Here is a 24,563-nt window from a genome sequence, read left to right as displayed (position 1 = left end):
ATATTGCATTTTCCTCTTGTGTCATCACCAGTAAATCCCTGTGTCTATTGTGTTTTAACAAATGTGCCAAATAATCAAAATTTGACATTTAAAACAAAATGCTCACATTCATATTAAAATGTGCTACTCCCTCTAACTCCCTCTATCTCAATGTGATCTATACATTCTCAGAACTTCTTTATTCTTTTTTTTTAAGATTTATTTATTTATGCATACAAGAGCTGGGGTATAGGCCAGAGGTGTGGGGGTGAGACGATTCACCAGAGACAGAGTGGGGAACAGAACAGGCAGACTGACTGAAGTACAATGCTGAGGGGAGCAACAGGGGAGCCAGGAGAGGTCTGCTGTGCCATGTGGGTATCTCCCTGGCCGGGATCGAACTCGTGCTGCAGTGGCTGCAGATAGCCTCATAGGCTGCGTCCCAACCCCCCGAGCCACCAGGTAGGCCCCAGATCTTCTTTATTCTTAAGAAAGAAACTGTTGTCTATTGGCAATACATTTTTGTCACAATAATAGGCTCAATTCCTCATCAGAATACTATATTGCTATTTTTCAATGCATGTGAATATGATTTATCCCCTTTAACATGTTGTTGTCCATATGGCTCTTCTCAGGGAAGTGTTGGTCAATTACTCTCATCATTGTAGAACAGACTACTTCCTCAAGGGTCAAACTCAAACAAGTAACAAAATTAATTTGGATTAATATGTCACTTTTACATATTCCTAAAGAGTACAAAAGGAATTATTTTCATTTTGTAAAAAGTCTAAATCAAAAGTGTGAAAACAGAGATAAAGTAGGGACCCACATTCCTTCTGGAAATTTTTACACATGGTGATATTCTCTGAACAAGAAATTTTATTATTTCTTATTTCTTTGCAACCTTGGGCATGTTTTGAAAGTGTTGATACTATTTTCTTTTTTGTGTGTTCTCTGTGCTGTTTTATTTGTTATTGTTTTTTTTTTTTTTTTTTTTATATAGAGGCATGTTATTTATTTATTTATTTGTTTGTCTGTTTGTTTTGTTTATACATGCACTGGGTACAGTCAGAAGCGCAGGAGGGTGAGAGAATTCACCAGAGCCACAGCGGGGAGCAGAGCAGGCAGAAGGACCGAAGTACACTGCTGAGGGGAGCAGCGGGCGGCAGGAGAGGTCTGCGCGCCATGTGGGACCCTCCTCCGGTGGAAGGGGAGCAGCCAGGGATCGAACCGGCGCCTCAGAGGCCGCGGGCAGCTTCGCAACCCAGTGCTCAACCGCTGCGCCACCGGGGAGGCCCTATTTGTTATTGTTTTTATAGCAAAAATGTTTTCTATCATCAAGCCACCTAAAATCATTAATTAAAAAAGTCCCAAAGTATATTTTAAGTGTTAACACTAGTCCTATCTCTTTTTGTTCTGGTTGTTGGCCTTATGAGAATTTAAGATACTGTTAATATATTTGGAGTACCTTTAAAAGACAGGATATGTTTCACATCTACTTCATCTAAGATTGCTAGAGAAAAGTTCTATATTTTGAAGATTATCTGCACAAAATTCACCAAACAAATGATTTCATAACCAACTTTAACTTAATTATTTAAGGAACTATCATAACATAACACCCCCATCAAATTAACAGCAGAGATAGACAATCTGAAGATGAATCATTTAACTCATCCTTAGCAAAACGGCAACAGAGTCTATTTTTACATTATCTATTCAATTTGCCCCTAACAATGTAAAATTCTTGTACAAGCACAAAGCCATCTGCACTTAATTAATCACACAATCCACCCAAACATTATCAGATCCCAAGAGAATGAATATATATATATATATATATATATATTTAGTTAAATAGAATCTTCATGTAATACATTTAAATCAGAGCATATCAAAGTCTCTAGATAAAATAGCATTGCTCTGCCAAACCAGGAAAATCCCTATTTTCAAAACAGCAGCACAGACAAGCACAGGTTCCCCACCACAACTTTTTATTCTCTAGATACTGATTTTTCTCCCTAGAAAACAGTTTTTATTGAAGTTCTTGGTACACATGATAGAAAAATTCTAAAAGACCTCGTCTATTATGAGGCCTGGCTTCTCTGCTCTCAGAGAGAACAGGAACCCGGTACCTTAAGAAAAAGCCATTCATCAGTGTTTTGTGGGCCACAGTTCAGTCATCTCTGTCTCCTTCTGTAATAGTAGGAATGATAGAGTCTGAAAAGCGTCCTTCCTTTTTTAGTCAGGAGATGGAAACCCAAAATGGTTAGCAGTAGGAATAAACACGGTGAAAATCAATAACATTAAGTTTAGGACTGTGGGTGTAAGGCAAAGGAAGAGATTATAAATCTCACTGTTGGACTTTATTTTACAGCCTTTCCTGTCACTAATCCTTTGGTTTCCAGGTTTTGTCATGTTTATTTGTTAGTCATGTTATTTCTTCAGGTTCATTTTCTGGGATCATGTAAGCTATGTTATTGGAAAGACCATTGCCTTGGGAACCTGGTGTTCTAGATTCTAAGTCAAACTCTCCCAGGCAGAGTGGGCATATTTGAAATAGAGGCACAAGACAGATGGCCCCTTGAGACTTTATCAGTAAAGAAACCTTGATTTTATGTTGTCCAGCTAGCTCAGTGTGTAGAGCATGAGACTTTTAAGAAGTCCTATTTTCCAGTTCATTTTTTTTTCCCAAGAATCATTTTTGTTTATGCATACAAGAGCTTGAATGCAGGCCAGCAGTGCAGGGGGTGAGAGGGTTCACCAGAGACAGAGTGGGGAACAGAACAGGCAGATGGACTGAATTACACTGCTGAGGGAAGCAGTGGGCGAGACAGGAGAGGTCTGCTGTGCCATGTGGGTCAGCTCCCTGGCCAGGATCGAACTCATGCTACAGTGGCTGATGATAGCTTGATAGTGCTGACTTTAACACCTGCATCACCAGGGAGGCCCAATTTTCCAGTGCTATGTGGCATATCTGAGGATTACTATGGTTATCTAGTTACATCCAAATGGAATTAACTACTATACTTGGAATTATTTTATTCTTTTCAAGGGACAAAAACCTGCTCTTTCTTTACAGAAAGAATAATCTGGTGTTTAGGCGTTAACTGCAGATCCAAATTAATAATCTGGTGTTTAAGCGTTAACCACAGTTCCAAATTATGGGGCTAAATGGCTCACTTTGTGGCTCCTAAAAATTCCCTTTGCACTGATATGAAAAAACAGAGAAATGCAGACTCAGAAATGTTAATTGACATTAAAAGTCATTAATTTCCCTATTCAATTCAACCAGATATTGTGATATATATAATGGATACAGCACAGGTAATAGAAGAAAAAAACACTAGCATTTCTAGTCTCCTGGAACTTGCAATCTAACGGACAAGAGAGAAATATGCCTAATAAGGTGGTTATATTATACCTACAAATACATACACCAACACTATATCCACATATCCCTACATACATGTATAAATACATTATCGGAAACAGACTGGGGAAGAAGAACAAGAGTGGGAATTTGGGAACCTGAAGGAAGGAAATATTTAAAATTGGGTACTCTGGAAGTCCTCACTGCTCAGGGCCCCAGGAAGAAGGAAGAGGTTGAATTGTCTGGGAATTTGGTAAAAAAAAAAAGCAAACAGTTCAGAAAACAGAGCAGGTGGAAAGATTCTGAGCGGGAAATGGCTGAAACTGAGTGACTGAGAGAAAGAATTAGAGGTATCTTTAGAGAGGTGAGGAAATCTGACCAGGCAGGGCCTTAAAGCTTTAACTTGAACTTGAAGTGAGTTGTGAAGTCACTGGGGTCTTCTAGTCTGTGGAATAATTTGAATTATATGTGACAAGAATTATTTTGGCTAAAACTTTAAAACAGACTGCTGTGGGAGTGAGGATTAGAAGTAGAAAGGCTTATCAAGTGTCATTAGACACTTTTTTCCAGGCAGAAGAAATAGCAGAAAAAATAGCAACCCATTAGCACACTTGCCCCTTAACAAAAACAAAACAACACAAAACAACAAATGTCCTTATTACAAAATTCCACCATAACCTGAAAAGTGTAATCCGTGATCAATTGTCATATCAAAAGCAGTTTCATCATATCAAAATGGAAGTCAATGAAGGTGAAAAATGCATGATCTTTAACAAATTACATAAGTCCCTATCCTTCATTTGTTTATGTTATTCTTAGATATATTTTTTCTATTTAGTGAAATTTATAGAAATGATAAGTGCGGGAAAAAAGGAAAGTGTCCAAAGGATTGATATTTAATGCAGTTACTTTTATCTTAGTTAACCCACTAATAATTAAGCAATAGACTAAAAACTAAATTTCAGGATGTTAAATAATACAACTCAGTATACTGAAACATGGAGAAAGAATCTTTAAAAATGTATGAACCATGAGAAAAGGTCTCAAAAACCATATTTCTTTTCTTAATGACATCTTTTTTTTTTTTTAAGATAGATTTATTTATTTATACAGGTATTGGGTACAGTCAGAAGCGCGGGAGGGCGAGAGAATTCACCAGAGCCAGAGTGGGGAGCAGAGCAGGCAGAAGGACCGAAGTACACTGCTGAGGGGAGCAGCAGGCGGCAGGAGAGGTCTGAGCACCATGAGGGACCCTCGCCCAGCGGCCGGGGATCGAACCGGCGCTGCAGAGGCTGCGGGCAGCTTCACAGCCCAGCGCTCAACCGCTGCACCAACAGGGGAGGCCCTCAAAAACCTTATTTCATTGAGCCCGCCCAACATCTCGAAGACAGATGAAGATGGAAAAGCTAAGGCTTCGGAATATTAGAGGAACTACTCCATGTCCCAGAGCAAATAAATACAGACATCGATTCAGATCCCAGTGACTAATTCTAGATCCCTCTTTTTCCCCCTTACAACAGCCACTGTCTTAATTGAGAATTTTTTTTCTTTAAATTCCTCAAAATAGGGATTGCATGGCCAAATCATGTAAAAATCTCAAAATGTTCTCTGCTGTCACCAGCTTGTCTTGACATGACCAATTTCTACTCTAGTGGTTTTTTTGCTAAATTTCTGGCAAAGTATTACAGGAATAGTGTAAGACACGAATTAAAGTCTACTGGTGAGGTTCTTCTGAATTTGAATGGAAGCAAAAATTATTTAATAATAAAATGACTAGAAGAAACTTCAAAACTGTGACCTTCCCTTCATGTCTTCTGCTCAGTTTCTCACCATTCAGTATCTTCTGTATCTTTGATTTATAATGAAACCCTGATTCACATTCATTCAATAAAAATGTATCTTGAAAGACAGAAATACATTTTTTATAATATACAATCACTGGAAAACAAATGCTCCATTACCTCCCACCTTCCCAAAATGAAGAAATAGAAAAATGTTTCAAAAAATAATTCTGAATTCTCATGAAAAATAAAAATATGCAGTTTCCACTCCCCAAATCTAAGAGAAGTAAAATAATCTCACTTCAAAATTTTACCTTACTTTGTAAAGAACTACATTATAGTTTTAATTTAAAAGAAGCAACATACTTAAAGAGAAAAATCCCTGCTTACATTTTTTAAAAGGTCAGTGTCAAAAGTTGACACAAGAAAATGTGTTTCAAATCATAACTTTTAAATTCAAATTCCACTTTTAACATCTCTCTCAAAGTCAATCACTACAGGAGTGAAGTACTTCGGGGATTTTAGAACTGAAAATATATCTTAAAGCAAAATATGCCACTAGCAGCATTATACAAAAACTCAAGAGAGATCTGCCATCATTTGAATTTCTTTAAATGTGTAAATATATTTTAAAATACACTGTAGTTCAATGGGAAAATTTAGCTGTATGGTTCTGAATTTACTATAAAGACAAAAAGGTATTTTATGAGGATAAACATAACCTGATTAATCTACAAAACTCTGCATATTAATTTATCAGGGCTCTTATTAGAAATGTGTTCCATGTAATTTAGAGACTTATTCTGTCACTTACTGAATGATTATACTTAGAATATTTTTAATTTTTTTACAAAGTTCTGCCTGTAGGGACGTACAAAATATTTTTCCTTTTGGTTGTTTTCAATATATTTTATGTACACATGTCTACACATATAACATACAATATATATATTATCTTTGCAGACAAATGAAATGAATGTATATCTTTATAGTTTTAACATATAACTTAAAATTTAGCTTTAATAATCTTGTATTAATATAGTGCTACTTGTTTTGTGCTTTGTTGGTCTATTCCAAAGTTTTATTCTCTAAGTCCACTTAATGAAGGACTAGAGTCTTGCACTATTTTTCACGTTCCTGTCATGTTAAACATACTTAGGGAAGCAAATGCTCAATTCAGTCTCAATTAACATATTTGCTTTAATTGAAATTATGGAAAAAAATGGACTCATTCACCCTTATACCTTTGCAATTAGAATTAAATATGTGACACTAACACCTTCTTTTCATTTTTTTATTTTAACATTTATCATTTTTAAAATTGAGTCCCCAAAGTTTCCTTCCCCAAGGATCCTGTGCACCATCACCACAGTCCCCTGTGCTCCGCCCTCCCTTCCTCTGATCCCTCTCCCTCCTCCTCCCCTGCAGGATGTCTCTGGTTTATAATTGTCTGTTTTTGCTTTGTTCTTTTTTGTATTGTTATTATTATTTTTTTATACTGATGTCTTACTTGGTTCCCCTATATCCCTGTTATAAGTGAAACCATCCAATATTTTTCTTTTTCCTTCTGGCTTATTTCACTGAGCATTATTCCTTCTAGCTCCATCCACATTGCTGCAAATGGCATGAGTTTATCTTTTTTGATTGCTGAATAATATACACTAGTAACTTTTTCCAAAACTTTAAAAATAGGCTTAGTTAATTATGTAATTTTTTTAAAGATTTATTTATTTGTTTGTTTGTTTATTTAATTTATACAAGCACTGGGTGCAGTCAGAAGTGCGGGAGGGTGAGAGAATTCACCAGAGCCAGAGCAGGGAGCAGAGCAGGCAGAAGGACCGAAATACACTGCTGAGGGGAGCAGCGGGCACGGCAGGAGAGGTCTGCGTGCCATGTGGGACCCTCCTCCGGTGGCCGGGGAGCAGCCGGGGATCGAACCAGCTGCAGGCAGCTTTGCAACCCAGTGCTCAACCGCTGCGCCACCGGGGAGGACCCGGGAGTATGTAAATTTTATAGTCATATTTTAAGCCATGACAATACCAAGGAGAAAAGACGTCTGTGATTTGCTTCCATATATCTTTGCACCAACTATTACGAGTTAGTGCAAAATGTGGTGAACAACAGTCAACAGAGATTGTTAATACAAAGGGATATTCTCAGATGAAAATTAAGTCAATAAAGTCTAAAAATACTATTTTCAGACCAGGACAAGGTGAAAAATACACACCAACAATGATATTCAGAGAAGGAAGAGTAAATAGAGTTGATTTTGTTTTTCACATAGTTTTACAATTCATTAAGGACTAAAAACTAAAGGAAAACACAATTAAGAGATAAAGAGAAATTCTTAAGACAGTATTTTTACTGTTAACCTGGTGTGAACTTAACACTACAGAAAAATTTGAAAAGTCATGATGAAAAAAATCTTCAATGTACAGTTGAAAAATGTACCTATATAATACATACATCAATTAGTCTGCACCTATATCACCTATCTGTAAGTGCATATTTTTAATACATATTTGTAAATAACACCTATAAGTAAGTAAATGTTTCCTATATGTAAAAATAAGCTGTAAAAACTGACATTAAGGTATATTTGCTTAGCTAAATATCAAAAATAATATATACAGTAAAAATGTCATCATGATATTACATATAGATTAATCTAGGTATATCACTTTGAATAATTTACCCAGTTAGCAAATCAATGATCTAGCTGAAAGTTGCTTTCTTGAAATAACCTTCCTGGCTCTCTCATTCTGAGTTCAATGCCTTTTCTCTAAACTATAGGGTTAGTCACACCATACTGTGTTTACATTTCCCCTACTAAAGTATAAGCTTATTGAAGAAGTGGATTGTACCTTGTACCATCCTATATTACCTTTAGCATAATGTTTTGCAAAGTCACTATTTTCTTGAGTGACTAAATTAAATTTATTTGGAGGGATCCAATGATTAATGGAATTTTTACAAACTCATCCAATGAATGATATTCCAAAATGAATAATTTGAATTCTACTAATGCCTTTGCTGCTTCTTTTAAGGTTTCAGAGTTGTCAATAAATATGCAACAAATGGGAAAAAAGTTTCAAAACCTAGATTTTCTCCATGTTTAAAACATAGATTGCAGTATTCAACAATCCAACTATGTTTTCATAGGAACTGGTATTCTAAAATACTACCATGACCTACCAAGAAAATTCCAGTGGTTCTACACTCTTAATATGATAGATGTGCAATAGTTATATTCAGGACAGAGCTGGAGTATGGTATTCTGATTGAGTTACTTCATCTACCTAGATGTATTAACCAGCAGAAGCCCAATATATCTTCATAATGCTTAGAATCTTGTTTCCTTCATTTTCTAATTAAAGGCCTGATTATATTTATGACAGTTAGAGAATTTAATATGTGCATGTTTACTTAGTTGAAAAATTAAATTCATCAGCTCACCTACTATTCACTACAGTTTTTATAATAACAAGAAAAATGTAAGTAGTCTTAATGTTATTCTAACAATATGAATTAGATGAATAATGTTTTGCCTTCATTGAATGAGGTGGGAGAGAAAGAGATAGAACTGAGAATAAAATTTAAAGAAAATGAAAAGAATATAGTCTTTTCAAAACTGATTAAAGCTGAAATTAAATGAAAACAATAATACATACTAACCAGAATAAAGTTTCACTTGATGTACTAAAATTTTGAAATTAGTGTTAACAGAATTCAGCAGTATGAATACAAATATGACTTAATCAAGTTTGGATTTTGAGTTTATTCTAGAAAGAATATAAAGTTTATGGACTTATAACTAAACTTTTTTATACAATATAATAGAATTCATATTTTGAGTAGTCAACTAATCCTTAGTGAATTTCTGAGAGGAAAATGATTACATTGGTTAAATGTGATTTTCAAATGTTATAATACCAGGTAGTATTTTCAAAATGAATATGTAAATTAAGAGGTGCTTGTTTTCCTTCTGATGTTAAAAGAAAATAAAACATTGTGAGGGGGTCCCATATAAATAGTATTGTGGGGTCAAAGTATTTATTTATTGTGTCCATTGGAAAGGCAGTTTTGTCCTTGCTCTCCAGAGTTAAAGACTCTACATTACTTTGTTTCCATAAAACTTTACTAGTATCCAAAACAATGCCCAGCAAAATCCCGCCTTAGGAAATGCTTATTGCATGTCGCTAATTAATATTATAGATAATTGATTACATTTTGCCTCCATAATACTTATGAATTCTTCAAAGAAAAGGCCAAGAATTCATGGTTGTTTATTTATATAGAGTTTTGTGAATTAATTGATATGTACTAAATGTCTTTTGAATTGCACTAAATAAAATTGTGCTTATATTTGCCAGTTCATGCCAGATGCCAATGACTGCCACACTGGAGGAATAATATTCTTTCAGTAGAGGGACAACATCTTTCTAAATAAGAGGGCTGTTTAAAGCTTCCAATTATCATTCAGATATACCTAGTTGTCCAATTTCAGCTTTGCCACAAAATTAACAGATAGTTACAAAGGACCTATAATACTAATCCATCCATCATGAAAGTTAAATTGGATTTCATGAATTGTATCTTTATCTTGCCATAGTGCCTCTACTTCCTTGATGTTTAGCCATAAGCGTGAAGGTGAAAATACTTTATGCAGAACAAAAAAGAAATAAGAAAATGAAAAGTTGTCTTGAAAATGATATTTACAAGAGTATCCTCATTTATTTTTTTAATAATATTTTTTCACTTTTTATTTCCATTGAATATAAAATCACAAAATAAACAGGGACTTGTATGTTGGATATTATATTAACTCCATATCTTATGAATTATTAGATATTTAAAACTTATTATAGCTACTTAGTAAGTTAAAATGAACTATGTATATAAACTATTTACTTACTCATATATGATAAATGCCTATTATTGCTATTATAGCAGACATTAAGAACTATGTTACAGAAGAACTCAATTGAGTGAGAAAGACAAATAGTACATTTTATTACACTTGCATAATTACTTGAAGAAGTGAGCACATATTTAGAGAAACATGTAAGAGGGGCTCTTAACCCTGATTCAGGTTGCAAGTGCGGTACTTCAAGTTTTTGTTAATAAAAGCTTCAAATGATGTTTTAACTGTAAAAGTCATGAAAGAGAGCTAAAAACATCAAGTATAAAAAAGAAAAAAAATATAAGTCACCTATAATCACACCATACAGAGTTGAGCTGCCTATTGAAGAACAGGAAAATGTAGCCAGAAGAAAAGGAGAATGTGCAGTACAGGCATGTACAAAGGCAAATAGGAGTGATTTAGCCCCACAAAATCATAAAAAGATACTGAAGCACTGGGGTCAGGGCCACAGTGTGTATTACACAGAATGTCAACCAGACCAACCCATCTGTCTCTTCGGAGAGGGTCACTGGGACATCAAAGATAGAGGGCAAGCAAGAGAAATACTTTCTCCCTGGAGACCCCTATGAACCCCCATGCAGAAGGAGGTGCCAAGTGAGCGAATGGATATTCACCAATCTCCAAGGAGCAGAGGCTCAGAAGGAAACAAGTCTACATATCATTTTCTCCTCAGAGATAAACTATTTTATCTTCATTTAGGCAATAAAGGTTGACCTATTTCACTTGCTTGCATGGTGATAATTATCTCTGCCTCCTATGTGGGCCTTACTTTTTCAAAAATATTTTCACCTATTCATTTCTTTAATTCTTCATAACAGCATTTAAGACTAGCAGGGAAATTTCACACATTTGACCATCACTGTAACAAAGTCTCAGATAGTTTTGCTCAAGGTCAAAGAGTTTCAAAATATCAAGATTAGAACTAAAGCTTCTGTTACCCTCTTTTCTGTAGAGAGACCTGAGTATTTTAAGTCCTATCAAGTCTATAACCAGCAACACAGAAATTTGGGGGTTGGGAAGGGGGACAGGAGTTGAAACTGCTATCCAAATAATTAATTATGCTGGTTTCTATTTTTTTTTTGGCCGTCATATATTCAGATAATTGCTTTAATTCTCCATTTTGTTGAGTAGCTATATCATTAAGTATATGTATATCTGTAGCTCCATCATTAATCCATTTAATTTTTTGAAAGGTTATAGGCTTAAATGAGAAAGAGAAAAGGAATGATAAACTCTGTTTTTCCAGATGCGTTTGTAAGCTTTTCAATAGTGACATGAATATGAATATTGCATAATTGCATATTTTCTTTCTGAGGACCAATAGTCATTTTAATATTGAAGCCATTAATAGAATTAGCAGATGGGTGCTTTATTTGCTTTTAAAGTGGGTTACAAATAGTAGCAATTAGTCACTGATGAAGACCTCTAAGTTGAGAGGTTTTTCATAATTCAACACCATGATGATTTTTGGTATCATCTGTGAAACAATAAATATAAAAACGTTTGTAAAAAGCAGCATATGTCTTGACAATTTTCTAATTATCTGTGTGTAAAATACTCAGTTCTTCTGCACAGACAGAACTTTTTCACATAGCACATTTGTACTCTAAAGCCTACAAAAGATTACTAGAAATTAGTGAGCCCATATTTCCACGATTTGTTTTTATCTGATTCTCGCCAGTGAAAGCCCTGAGTTATATTTATTTTTCCCACAAAAAGAGGTAACTACTTACACAAAAAATCAGGGGGGAGGATGGGTGTTGAATTGAAAGCTGAATTTATTCAGAAATAGCATTAAAACTAGATTCCACACTTCTCAGTGAAAATAAGAGGGGATGGCTGCCAGATGGAAATTGGCCAAATGGTGTTCTTTTAGGAATTGTGTCTAAGTTATCCTGAAGGGGAAAAAAAATAAGAGGAGAGAGAGATTTCAGCAGGATGCACTCAAAGTTTCCTGGCTTTACTTAATACTACCACTACTACTACTAATAATAATAACAATGATAATGATAATAAGGAGAAAACTGTTATTCAAACATCTTATTCTTAACAAATCCATAAGAAAAACTACATTTACAATGTTTAGAATATTTTAGAATAGGGAATGCAACTTACAGTCTTTTCTATGGTATTTGGAATTTATCAACTATATTATTCTCCAAAGTCAATGATAAATACATGTAAACCTTTTTCAACATAATTGTTCATTTAGTCAGCACTGGCACCTCTTCTATCCATCCCACAGCCTTTGTACTTGTTTGGATCTCACCCTTCTGCAGACACCAACACAGAGATGTATCTGATGCCCACGTCTCCCTCCCACATCAGCTAAGAAAAGGAGCCTCGCCTATCACTGTAGACTCCCCCAGAGAGCTCTGTGACTGGGTGAGGTTTTGCTCCTTCAGAAAAAAGAAAGGGGGTCCTCACTGGTGGCCTAGGGCAAACTCACTGTGGCCTGAGTTTGATCCCTAACCAGGGAGCTATCCCCCATATGGCGCAGCAGACCTCTCCTATCTCTCCTGCTTCTCTCCTCAGCAGTGTATTTCAGTCAGTCCACCTGTTTAGTTCCCCACTTTTTCTGGTGAATCCTCTCACCCCCTGTACCTCTGGCCTACACCCCAGTTCTTATATGCATACATAAATAAATCCTTTTTTTAAAAAAAAAGAAAGCTGAGAACATTTTTTTGTTTGAAAGTATCCATACATTCATGCTCTAAGCATCTCACTGTGTGATTTATAATATATTAAAATCAGATAACCTGTCCAATAACCCTTCCTATCAATTAGAATTTTAACAGTAATCACCTAATTTTCATTTTTTTTACAGAACAATAATGTCACATGTGCTGGGTCAGGCCTGGCATGTGATATTTAATCAGAACATATTAGCTTGTTATATATTTAAAAATGTACCAAAATCCAGAAATATAGTAATTGTGGTTGTGTGCTGCATGTAGAAAACCCAGTTTTACATCCAAACCTTAAGTAATTATAGATAGTGAGTTGGGGCTTCAAATATAACATTATCTTTACATTTTATTATTAAAAATCCATTCTATTTTAGTGGGAAGCTCATAATTGCTATTTATTTATATCTGATATGAGCATATATTGTCCTTAATACAGTAAATCGCAAACATACTTTTATGGCCAACACTTTGACCCTAAGGGAAATATATTGTACAACACACAGATTCTTGGGTTCCCCTGCTTCAGAAAAAAAATGAGAAAAATATCTCGCATTGCTTTGCTCCAAAGGAATGTGAGCGTAAGGAGAAGAATGCCCTGGTTTTATTTGTATTTCATTGTTTACACTTTCGGGAACTATTGATAAAACAATTAGAAAATTCTGATGCATTAATCTCATTAATAAAATAATTAATTCATGATTCAAGTGAAATACATCTAGACTTAAATATATCTTCCAGGCCATTTTAACAGTTCTGTGCATATATCAAACACAGATACACTCCCACAAATATATAGAGAATATTCACTTAAATTTCCAAAACTTGTAGCTCTCTAATAGACCCCAAGCATGTATTATTCATGTCATCATCTACAAATGTGAAGAGGATGCTAGCATTCCAAATCCCCGTCCATCAGCAGACACCAGTGTATAATCACTTAACTTAAATGACCAAGCCTACTCCAAAATAAAATTTAAGAACTCTGATGACCAAAATGTAAGCAATCAGGTAAAACAAAGGCATGCAATAGATCCTTGTATTTTCCAAAGTGTCATCCATTTGAACTTACTAAGTAGGGGCAGAGATTGCAGGTTCTAATGAGTATGGCATAAACTATAATATAGAGCAACATGATGGAAAGTTGTTAAGGGAACTCTGTGAGGACTTGACACTTGAAGTGAGACTTAAATGATGATGAGGTAGCAGCAATATGAAGACCTGAGGGGAGAAAGTTTTGTGAACAGAAAGTATAACAGGTTCAATGGCTTTGAAAGGCAAAAGCTTTGGGCATGTTTGAGTGGCAGAAATCCAGGTCAGACTGTCTTTGGTTTAGTGAATAATAAATACTGAGAGTGAAAGAAGTTGAGGTCCCAAAGGCAGGCTGGTACCCGGTCAGGGCATGCTTGCAGACCACTTTGGAAGACTGGATTTTATTCACAGTGTCAGAAAAGGTTACTGAAGGATGGATGTGTTTGAATTAGCACTTTAGAAAGATCACTCCATGGAAAATGTATTGTAAGGAGCATAATAGAATGAGAGTTATAGCAGATGTCCATGACTTGGATCATGGTTTAGAAGAGGAAGTGGTGATGAGTTATCAGATTTCATACAGATTTTGAGGTATAGATGATAGAAATCAATGATGGACTAATATAGAATATAAGGAAAAAGAGCTAAAGATCGTCTCTGAAGAGTTTTTATCCTGAACAAACTAAATGTATGACAATACTATTCATTCATATGAGAAATGTTTACAAAGAAAAAAATGGGAGGTATTTGAGAGAAAAGTCAATAGTCTGCTTTTGCTTTGTTATATTTGTGATAACATTAATAACTAGCATGTATTGAACACTTGTTCTGTGCCCAGCATATTTCTAAACATTAATTTTATTTATATTTTTACTGGTTTAATTCTTCCAATAACCCTGTTATTATCCTAATTTTAGAGATAATAAAACTAAAGTGCAGAGAGACTTGCCCTAGGCAGTCACCTAATAGAACCAAGGAGAACCTGACACCAGAACCTGCCACTTGATGATGGTCTACTGCTGCCATTACTGAGGAAAAGCCAAGTAGGTAGAATTATACTGAGTGTGGAGTCCAGATGGAAGTCTGGGATGATGACCTAAACACACATTCCTGCAGCACCCCATGATTTAGACATCTGGGAGAAGCAGCATAGAAGACCAAGAAGATAGAATCAACAATGGAGGAGAAAAACCAAGTGAACATGGTGACACAAGGTATTCCAGGGAGAGAGAATGGACAACCATGTAAATGCCAAGATTTTAGCAAAGAGACAAAACTGGACCCAGCAAAACTCATTGGACTCAAAAAAAATGTGTTCAGGTGAGCTTGACAAGAGTCTTATCAGAGGAGTGAAAAAGACTAAAGCTCCAAAGATACATGTTACATGTAAGTGGAGAATAACCTTATGCACAAATCTTTGCCATGTTTTGATGAAGAAGATCTAAAACATGGGATTATAACTGAGGGAGCAGCAAGTCAAAGACCTTGTTTTGTGGTTAACTATTTTGTGTTTAAGATAGTTGCATTATCACATTTAAATGTAAATTTGCATGGCCTAATTGAGAGGAAGAAATTTATCCCCTAGAACATATTTTAGGTTTTGAAGGCAAATTAAGGACCTGAGCATGGGAATTGCTTGCAATTGATTTTGTTTTATTTATATAGGTTGCACTGCCTGAGTGATCACTGGTAAGAGTAATTTCCCTATCTCAGGGCAAAGAAGAGGGACATTGTCTTGCACTTCCCTTTCCAATTCGGGGACATTGTTCTACTATTTTAATTCAAAAATCCTTATTTCTACAAAGCCCAAACAATGAACCTAACCAATGTTTTTTTTTTTAAATCTTGTCATCTATAAGGACTTCATCAATCCACTTGAATAATTTGGCATTCATCCTTTGTTGTTGTTTTCTCCTTCTTTCACTTGACACTATTCTAGATGACTTAGATGACTCATTCATTTATTTAGCTTCAAAATTCTTTTGCCAGTCACTTGTCAACATTCTTTTTAACAATCACTTCCACTCAGACTTGGCAATCTACAACCACATATACAAAATGGATTGTTTCTAAAGGAAAAATATGCTCTTCTGTAATACCCAGAACTGTGAAATTCTTTAATGCTCCATGTGGCTCTTGGTCAGGACACAAAAACTCTTCTCAGGCTTCAGACGTTGATGATATCTATTGTTTTACCCTTCCATTTTCTAAATGTCCATTCCTAGCTTGATTGCTATCTTGCCTTAATTTTTATTCCCCTGATAACCATTTCAACACACTTTCATGGGTGCAATTGATTCTTCATTCTTTGACCTTCTCTCATAGCTGCCTTGCCAATCCTATTACCAAATCAACCCTACCATCTGTTTATTCTTCTCCTACCTGTCCTCCTTGACCTTGTCCCACACCTCCTGAATTGCCAAGACTTAGAGAAAATTGAATAACCACGCTGATTGACTGCTACAAATTTGTGATTTCTGATGTCAGCTGAACTCTCAGAGCTGCTCAGCAGCTCTATTACTCATTCCTACTTGGCTGGTCTTCCCATTCCACACAGCAGCTGCTCCTACCACACCCTCCTCAGATACACTCTTATCCTCATTCCCCTCAACGCAACACATGACTTCACCTCCTACTGCTGAGAACACTGAGGCTTATCAGGCGTGAACATGTCTGCTTACCTCCTCTACTCTCCAAATTTATCTGTATCTTTGACTCATTGGTACTTCATTCTGCATCTCAGAAGAATCGTTATTATTTCGAGCCTCTAACCTTTTAATTTCACCATTCCTGCCTCTGCCTAGATTGTTTCATGAACTTGATGTCTGTTTCCTATCCAACCTTTTTCTTTCAACCTAATAACATACCTGAATTTCTCTATTTTGTAAAAAGATATTTCCTCATCTCCAGCCAAAAAATTGCTACTTCAATTTCTTTTCTGCAAAAGTTCTTGGCTAAGTATCATGCATCCTGTGGCTCTGCTTACATAAAACTCAGACCATAAACCTGATGTCATCTTCTTACTTGGCTGCCTTGCTGATGAAGCTATTAGAGGTGCTGCATCAAAGAGTCCTTCTCACTCTTCAGTATTCTTGATCTGAACATTGACAGTCTGACTTTACTATAAAGTCATTCACTTACTAAGTTTTTAATTTTGCCAACTTATTTAACTTCCCTAAGATCTGGCCCCCTCACATCTATATTGGAGATATAAAGGTCACTTTTAAGTACACCCTAGTTTCCTTTGAGAAAATTATTTTTACCCAAAGAATTTAGTTTGGTAATACTGTTTTTCAAAGTGTAATATTCTTTCTTAACCAAAAAGTTGAGTTACCCTAATAAGACATTTCCGCATTACTACTCTGGAGTCTGGAAAATGAGCACAGTGGTAAAATAAATGAACACAATTGGATTTAAGTGATTTTAGCAAAAGTATTTGAAAGAGATACCAGCCTCTAGATTTACCTCTATCTTCTGGAGTTCTAAAAGACCCTTCTCTTTCCTGAGTAGTTTTCTTCATTCATCACCAGTAGTTGTAAACTCTACTTCATGGTTCCCAAAGTTATCTTTGGTTTAAAATATGAAGTTATACAACAACAAATACAGTAAATAAAATTTGAGCAATGAGATTTTTCCAAAGAAGATGGCAATAAACACATGACAAGATGATCTACATAACTTTTCATAAAAAAATGTAATTCAAAAATAGCGAGCTTTCAACTACACTGAAAGTGTGGTGCTGCATCAAGAGATAATGAAGATGTGGGGCCTCCCCTGGTAGCACAGAGATTGAGCGCTGGGCTATGAAGCTGCCTGAGGCCTCTGCACCACCGGTTCAATCCCTGGCCTCCAACGAGGATCCCACATGGCACAACAGACCTCTCCTGCCGCGCCCGGCACTCCCCTCAGCAGTGCATTTCGTCACTCTGCCTGTTCTGTTCCCCGCTCCAGCTCTGGTGAATTCTCTCACCCTCCCGCGCTTCTGACTGTACACAGTGCTTGTATAAATAAATAAATAAATCTTAAAAAAAAAAAAAAAAGAATGAAGATGTGGACAAAAACAAACACACATCCATTGCTGGTGGGAATGTAATTTGGTTTAGGCATTATGGAAAACAGTACGAGGTTCCTCAAAAACTTAAATATATAACTATCATAGTAATCCCAGTTCTTGGTATTTACCCAAAGAATTTGAAAACATTATCTTGAACAGACAGTATACACTCATGTTTTCATTCCAGAGCAATTCACAGTAGCTAAGATATGGAAATAACCTAGGTGCTCAATGACAAAGGAATGGAAAAAGAAGATGTGGTGTATGTGTGTGTGTGTTTGTGTGTAAATACATAAAATGGGATATTACTCAGACATTTTAAAAAAAGATGAAATCTTGTTATTTGCAGCAACATAGATGGAACTAGAAAGGGATTATGCTCAGTGAAATAAGTAAGAAGGAGGAAGACGAATACCACATGGTTTCATTCATATGTGGAATAAACAGAAACAAAACAAAGTCAGACAAAACCAATCCAATAACAAATCCTAGAAATCTGACTGTAGAATTGATGTGACCAGAGGGGAAGGGATGGAGGGAGAACAATGTGGGAATGAGGTACAATGGACAATGGTAGAGAACAAAGGGTGTCTTGATGGCAGGTGTGTTGTGGTAACCTATACCTGGTAGTGTGGACCTATAGCTCTAAATCATATAGTGTTGTAAATCAATATTAATTCAATAATAAATAACTTAATAAAGTGATCATTGACAGTTTGATTTAAAAGTACAAATTAATATTATGTTACAATATAAAATTACTGCTGGATAAATTCTGAAATAAAAATCTGTTCAGAGTTTGAGTAGTTACTTCAGGCTACAGTAGAGGTAGAAATGGGGTTCCCTCAATTTGATGAATGATGATTCTTTAAGCTCCAACCTTCAGATAGCCTCACAGGCATGAGTTCATTTGAGGTCACTACTTAACATCCAGGAAAGTCTCTTTAGAGAGTCAGCATTAGAGCAAAGGAATTTTATATTAAAGTCATGTTTATATCTATCCCCAAACATCATAAAGATTCACCATATCATCACAGACACCACCTAAGTCTCACTGAACTCTATATTCAAAGAAAGTTCGTGTGTCTATGGATTTTAGAAACCATGCACTGATGTGTATTTCTTTTGTTATTAATTATGCTAACTCTCCTACTATGTAAATAAGTCTCTAAGGCAGAGAGCAATGTATCAATGCCAAGAAATGATCAAAAGTGGTTGTCTCTACTACTTCTTATTCCACATAAAGTGTGACCACTAATGTCAAAGGATTCCAAATCTAAGAGAAAATAAAATGCCCCAGTTAAAGAGCAACCCAAATCCCTTTAGGGTTATTTGCTTCTTCCCTCTCTGGTGCTTCTTTGCTCTGCTAGGAAAGTAATTCCCCTAACAAATTAGGGCCTCCATCCTCTTTCCTGAAGACCTCTACTGTCTAATTCCCATTTCTCCCAGGATTGAGCTGAATCTTCTTAACATGAAACTGAAAACCCTACATGTTTTCATCTGTTTTGCAGTCTGTTTTTATACCATCCTGCTTGTTCTCCATCTCTCCTGACTCTTGGCAACATGTAGTAACCCCATCTGGGTAACTCATTCTAGAGTTCCTGCAACAGATAAGATCTTCAGTAACAGAGGAGAATGTGAACTCTAATGACTAACATGATCTGTGATATATGTGCACACAAATATATGCATATTGCTTCAACAGTATTTGATATATAGAAGAGGGAGCAAGTTGTTCTGTCTTTGCAAGATTTGAAGGCAGCAACATATGGTATGTTTTAGCCTTCTATGTAATATCTGAATCCACCATATATAATTTGCACACAAACTTCAATACCATTTCAACTATAATCTTCATAGATAACTTTGACTTACGTAATTTCATAGTTTGGATCAATTATTAGAAGTGCAAAGAGAGAAAGGTCTTTTGCCTTTTAACATATGTTCTTATGATCAACCATTGCTAGTTGGCACTGTAAGTGAAATAACTTCTAATAACAGTCATCAAAGCATATTAATTGCAAATTCAACAGTAAGGAGAGGACTGGAAAAATAGTGGTAGATTTTAACCACCAGTATGAAAAGTAGTCAATGTAAAGATCCAGTTGTAATGTATCCTTTAATACAAGTTAATAGGAAAAAAAATTGTAGCAAAATATTTGAAGAAAAATGAAATAAAACATTCTGGTACCTCATAATTAAGCAAAAGTGAATGGCATCACAAATAATATAGTAATAACTAAAAAGAGAATGTAACTGTATAAAAGGTGTTTTTGGTGACAAAAGGACCTAACACTTTGACTAAAACAATTTCAAATATTGAAAGAAACTAAAGCAGAGATGAGAATATGAGTTTACTTAATTGCCCTGCTGGATTCCACTAGAAATAAATAAACTTGTTACATTTTTTTGGTGTTTGTTTTAATAAATAGTTCCTAAATCTAAAGAGACACTTGTGGAAATAGCTCAAATATTACATTGATAATTGATCATTTTTATTATAATTTATAAATTATAAATTTATAATGACTGTTTCATAAGTCTATTTGTATTTCTAAAATACTTTTTCAAAGACATGCTAAACATTAAATACATGTAAACATTAAATACATTAAATACAGGCTAAACAATATTTATAAAAGTTTGTGAAGTCTATACCAACAAGTATTTCTAAAATCAAATTTAGATTCCTCTAAAGGTTTAAGGAAATCTGGCTTTAAAGTCATAAATACTTGTGGTTTGAATCCTAACCTAACTCACAATTAGCATAAAACCTTTGGTAAACATAGTTGCCTGATTTTAAAAGCAGGCACCTGCTGTATGGTAGGCTCTGTTAAATAACTTGAAAGGGTAAATAACTTGCCCCAAATCTCCAAGACTAAGACTATAGTTAGTGCTTTTTAATTCATCAATTAAGTAACTTTAAGTCATATATTTCATAGGAAATCCAAGGGAGGGCAAAATATAGTCATTCAAATACTTAGTAAATGTATATGAACAGAAAAATTACTCTCAGATCAAATAGATCATTATCAGGTAACTATCAGTCCAAAAATCAACTGCAACTTTTTATTTTTCTGAATATATAACACCACCAAACTAAAAGGAAAGAAGTGTAAGTATCACATATCTTTTTTTTCCTAGCACAAATGTCTACTGAATTATTTTTTAATTACAAATTCCAATTTGTCCTTATTTTCGAAAACAGAGCATCCAATACCATCAAATAAAAAACTTCTAATTTTCATACAGTTTTTATTTCAGTTGTTAAAAAATTTTGGCTAAATGAAAAGGGAACAATTTGAAAGAGTCAAGTATAAAGCCTAAATGACTTTCTTTTTATAAGATTTTGCATAGTGACTTTAGTTTTCCATAAAAACTCAGTTCTGTGTACAATAAAATATCTGTGAGCAACATAATAACCAAAGTTGTGCCCCAAATGGCATCCATACATTAGCTGCCAAAAAGAGCAACAGCAAAAATTTTGAAAAGGATCAAAGAGCTCTCTGGACCTAATGTCCTATACAAACTCAAAAGAAATGAATAAGCTACTTATATCACCATGAACTAGGAAACCAAGAGATTTCAGTAATTGGGAAAGAAAGCTTGAAAAAAATCCAAAGATATCTGCCAGATACTTAAAATGTTTTATTTCCTTGCAGTTTCTTAATTGTCAGCCCTGTAAAATGAAGGGAAAAGCACCTTTAGAAGGTTTGGTGTGTTTTATAACCCAATATTCATAACTACTGCGGCCATTTTTTTGCTCTTCTGAAAGCCAACCAATTTGCTGGGAGATGATTGTCTTTGGCTGAGCAGAAATTTCCATTTCATGGAAAAAAAGACAAATATGCACAATCTGAATATGTTGTCACTGGGGAGGTGAAGAGTGATGAGAGAGACCTCTTTCATGCCATGCACATGATAAATTATTTCTGAGATGCACATTTTTTGTTTTCAGGCTTGTCCAAAGGCATAGTTATATTGTGGCTTTCCAGAATGCTGTCTTTGTAAGTAATTTCAGTGGCCCTTAGTAGAATCCTATGAATCACATTATAGATTCAAAAATAAGATCACCCTAATATATATATGCATAGTATATATATTATTAAATTTGGTAACTACAAATTTAGAATCCTCTAATCCCCAATCTTTAATCCAAATGTTAATCTCAGATGGCATGAGCATGTGACTGTTGAGGAACCTTCGTGCAAAATATGTATTGGATTTCTTCCTGGTATTAAAAACGGTTTAGTGATAAATAAAAAGATCCTGTGTTTACAGAATACTTGATATTCATTTAAGTAAATCTATTTCAGGTAGGGCTAATTGGAAGTCTTCCTCATAAACGTTTTCACAAACTTCTTCTAAGTAGTGAGACATTTATGTAACTTTTCATTAATAGATTTCTATGGAAAAAGTGCATGTGTTAAATTGTTTCCTTAACATTATCGCTGTCTTTCGTAACACATATTTTTTTCAATTACATGACTTTACACTTGGGTTTCAAGTTTGGGTTAAAAGATGTAGCAGCATTTCATTTAATAAATATGCAGGGGGGGTTAAAAGTCAACCAGCAGAAAGTCAGAATACACTAGACCCCTTTGAAATATATTATCTGGAGGCAGCCAGTTTCTGATCTCTCTGGAATGCATATACCAAATGTCTGCTTCTTTCATGAGCCTGACACAGAGAGGAGAAAAAAAAATCCTTGCTGACCTGCCTTTAACAGCAAGACACAGAAAGAAGAAGAAAGATTAGAGACCTGGGTCCCCTCAGCTGCCACTGAGACAGGAGTTTCACTGACACATCTGGGCAGCAGCAATTAGAAAACAGCCTGAGCTGTACCTGATCTCACAACTCCAATCTCGTAAAACAGAAAATGTTCATTTTCCTCCAACATCTAAGGATATAGTCTAAGAAGATATTCATTTTTAATCACATTAATTTTTACTCCTCATTAGAAAATCACAAAAAGCAGCATAAGATAGGTTATTATGATATTAGCTATTAAAAAAGTATACAGTAACCTACTCTTTCATAAAGACATATAAAAATCCTTCAAGCACATGGCCAAATAAAACTCTGTAGTTGATTTTGTTTCTTTTCAGATACTCAGTTACTTAACTATGATATGGAATTAAAATATAACTTTCTTTTATGTGTGGACTATAGAAAAATAAAAAAAAAAAGAAATAGACAAAACTAAACCAAAACAAATCTTAAAAATCTGCAAATTCAGGCTGCATACAGGAAGGACAAACTGGGTATGGAGAGCAAAGGGAAGTGGGGGGTCTACTAAGGATGTGATGGAAGACTATGTGTGCGTTGGTGGTGGGTGTGTTGTGGGAACACATATCTGGAGGCAGGATCCTATACACCTGAATCATAGACAGTGTTGTAATCCAATATTACCACAATAAGAAAGTAATACAATAAAAAGAAGCTAATCCCCTAAAAGAAAGTAAAATACAACTTTCTTGTGTTTTCAAAACAATGGTATGGGTTCCCAAGAACACAGAGCTATTTTTTTAGGCCTATATTTTCCATAGTCAATTATTTTCCAATATACTTCATCCAAAAAATAGGTTCAAATAAGCAAGACTGAGCAATTTTAATAGTTAGTTGTTTTGTCTCTTCAATATGCCTCGTTAACCAATTACTATATTTAATATGAAATCCACTGACTTCAGATACTAAATAGTACCCAGTCTAGTTGAGAAAGTGTGTTTTATTTATATTTCATGCATTAAATTTTATCATCGAATAAATGCAGCATATTTTATATTTAATGCAAGACTTCGAAAATAAAGCTCTCTTCATACATAATAGAAACTTATTAAATATTTACAAAGAATAACAACTACTTGTTTGTGGATTAGTTATCATAATCGGCATTATCCTTAGTTTTCATGATAAGCTTAGGAATAATTTATCATCTGAGGTTTCACAATTTTTAAGCTTCTAATAATCACAGAAAGTGCATTCCCTCATGACTGTGGATAAAGTGATCTTCAAAACATTGTTCTTTGACCTTTTAGAAACTTTCATTATTGGATTTTTTTGTGACAAAGGTTTGATTTCAACTTTCACAGCTTCCTTTCACTTGTCTATGCCTGAAAAAATTACAGCTCTCAGAACTCCAGGATTTGAATTGTAGCAGACCTGAAACTGATGAATTTCCCCGGAGAATCTGTACCTGAACACTTATGCTGAGTTTCACATCACAGTAAATGGAGACTATTGAAGTCTCAGCATCATCTTCTCTGTGAAATGCCATTCATTTCACTTGTGACAAGTGTATTTAGTTTATGTTTGCCCAGTGTGATCATCTCAGTCAGCAATTATAAAATTATAAAGGCAACAGTAAATAATTTACAAATTACCAGTGTTTATTGAGTTCTTTGTACATCATATGCACATTGCCTGGGTAAACTCATTTTCTAATCAGAACTAATTTATGTGTTAGACACTGTTATTAACTTCTTGTATATATGAAGAAATGATGTAATTTTTGGAAAGGGCACTCAATGTGTAAGTGTGTAGCCTGGATCAGACACTGCACTTTACTCTTTTTTTTTAAAGATTTATTTATGCATGCAAGAACTGGGGTACATGCCAGAGATGTGGGGGGTGAGAGGACCCACCAGAGACAGAGTGGGGAACAGAACAGGCAGATCTATTGAAATACACAGGAGCAGCGGGCGAGACAGGAGAGGTCTACAGCACCTTGTGG

At 35.0% G+C, this 24,563-nt stretch overlaps 1 protein-coding gene across 8 annotated transcripts in view; it reads right to left on the bottom strand.

The window, feature by feature from the left end:
* PCDH7 (protocadherin 7) overlaps positions 1-24,563 on the bottom strand; it is a 410,012-nt gene that overhangs the window by 318,541 nt on the left and 66,908 nt on the right. Inside the window, exon 2 of one of the 8 annotated variants that reach the window (XM_037530304.2) lies at positions 10,107-11,952. The exons of the other annotated variants lie outside the window; for them this stretch is intronic. Coding sequence (XP_037386201.1) covers positions 11,836-11,952 — 117 coding nt within the window. The 3' untranslated portion in view covers positions 10,107-11,835. Of the gene's footprint in view, positions 1-10,106; positions 11,953-24,563 lie in introns of those variants that run through there. 8 annotated transcript variants of the gene reach the window in all.

Source organism: Talpa occidentalis, unplaced genomic scaffold, assembly GCF_014898055.3.
Source record: "Talpa occidentalis isolate TD23 unplaced genomic scaffold, MPIMG_talOcc4v2.1 talOcc4.6, whole genome shotgun sequence".
Classification (NCBI taxonomy): domain Eukaryota; kingdom Metazoa; phylum Chordata; class Mammalia; order Eulipotyphla; family Talpidae; genus Talpa; species Talpa occidentalis.
This window is presented reverse-complemented; position numbering and strand designations above follow the sequence as displayed.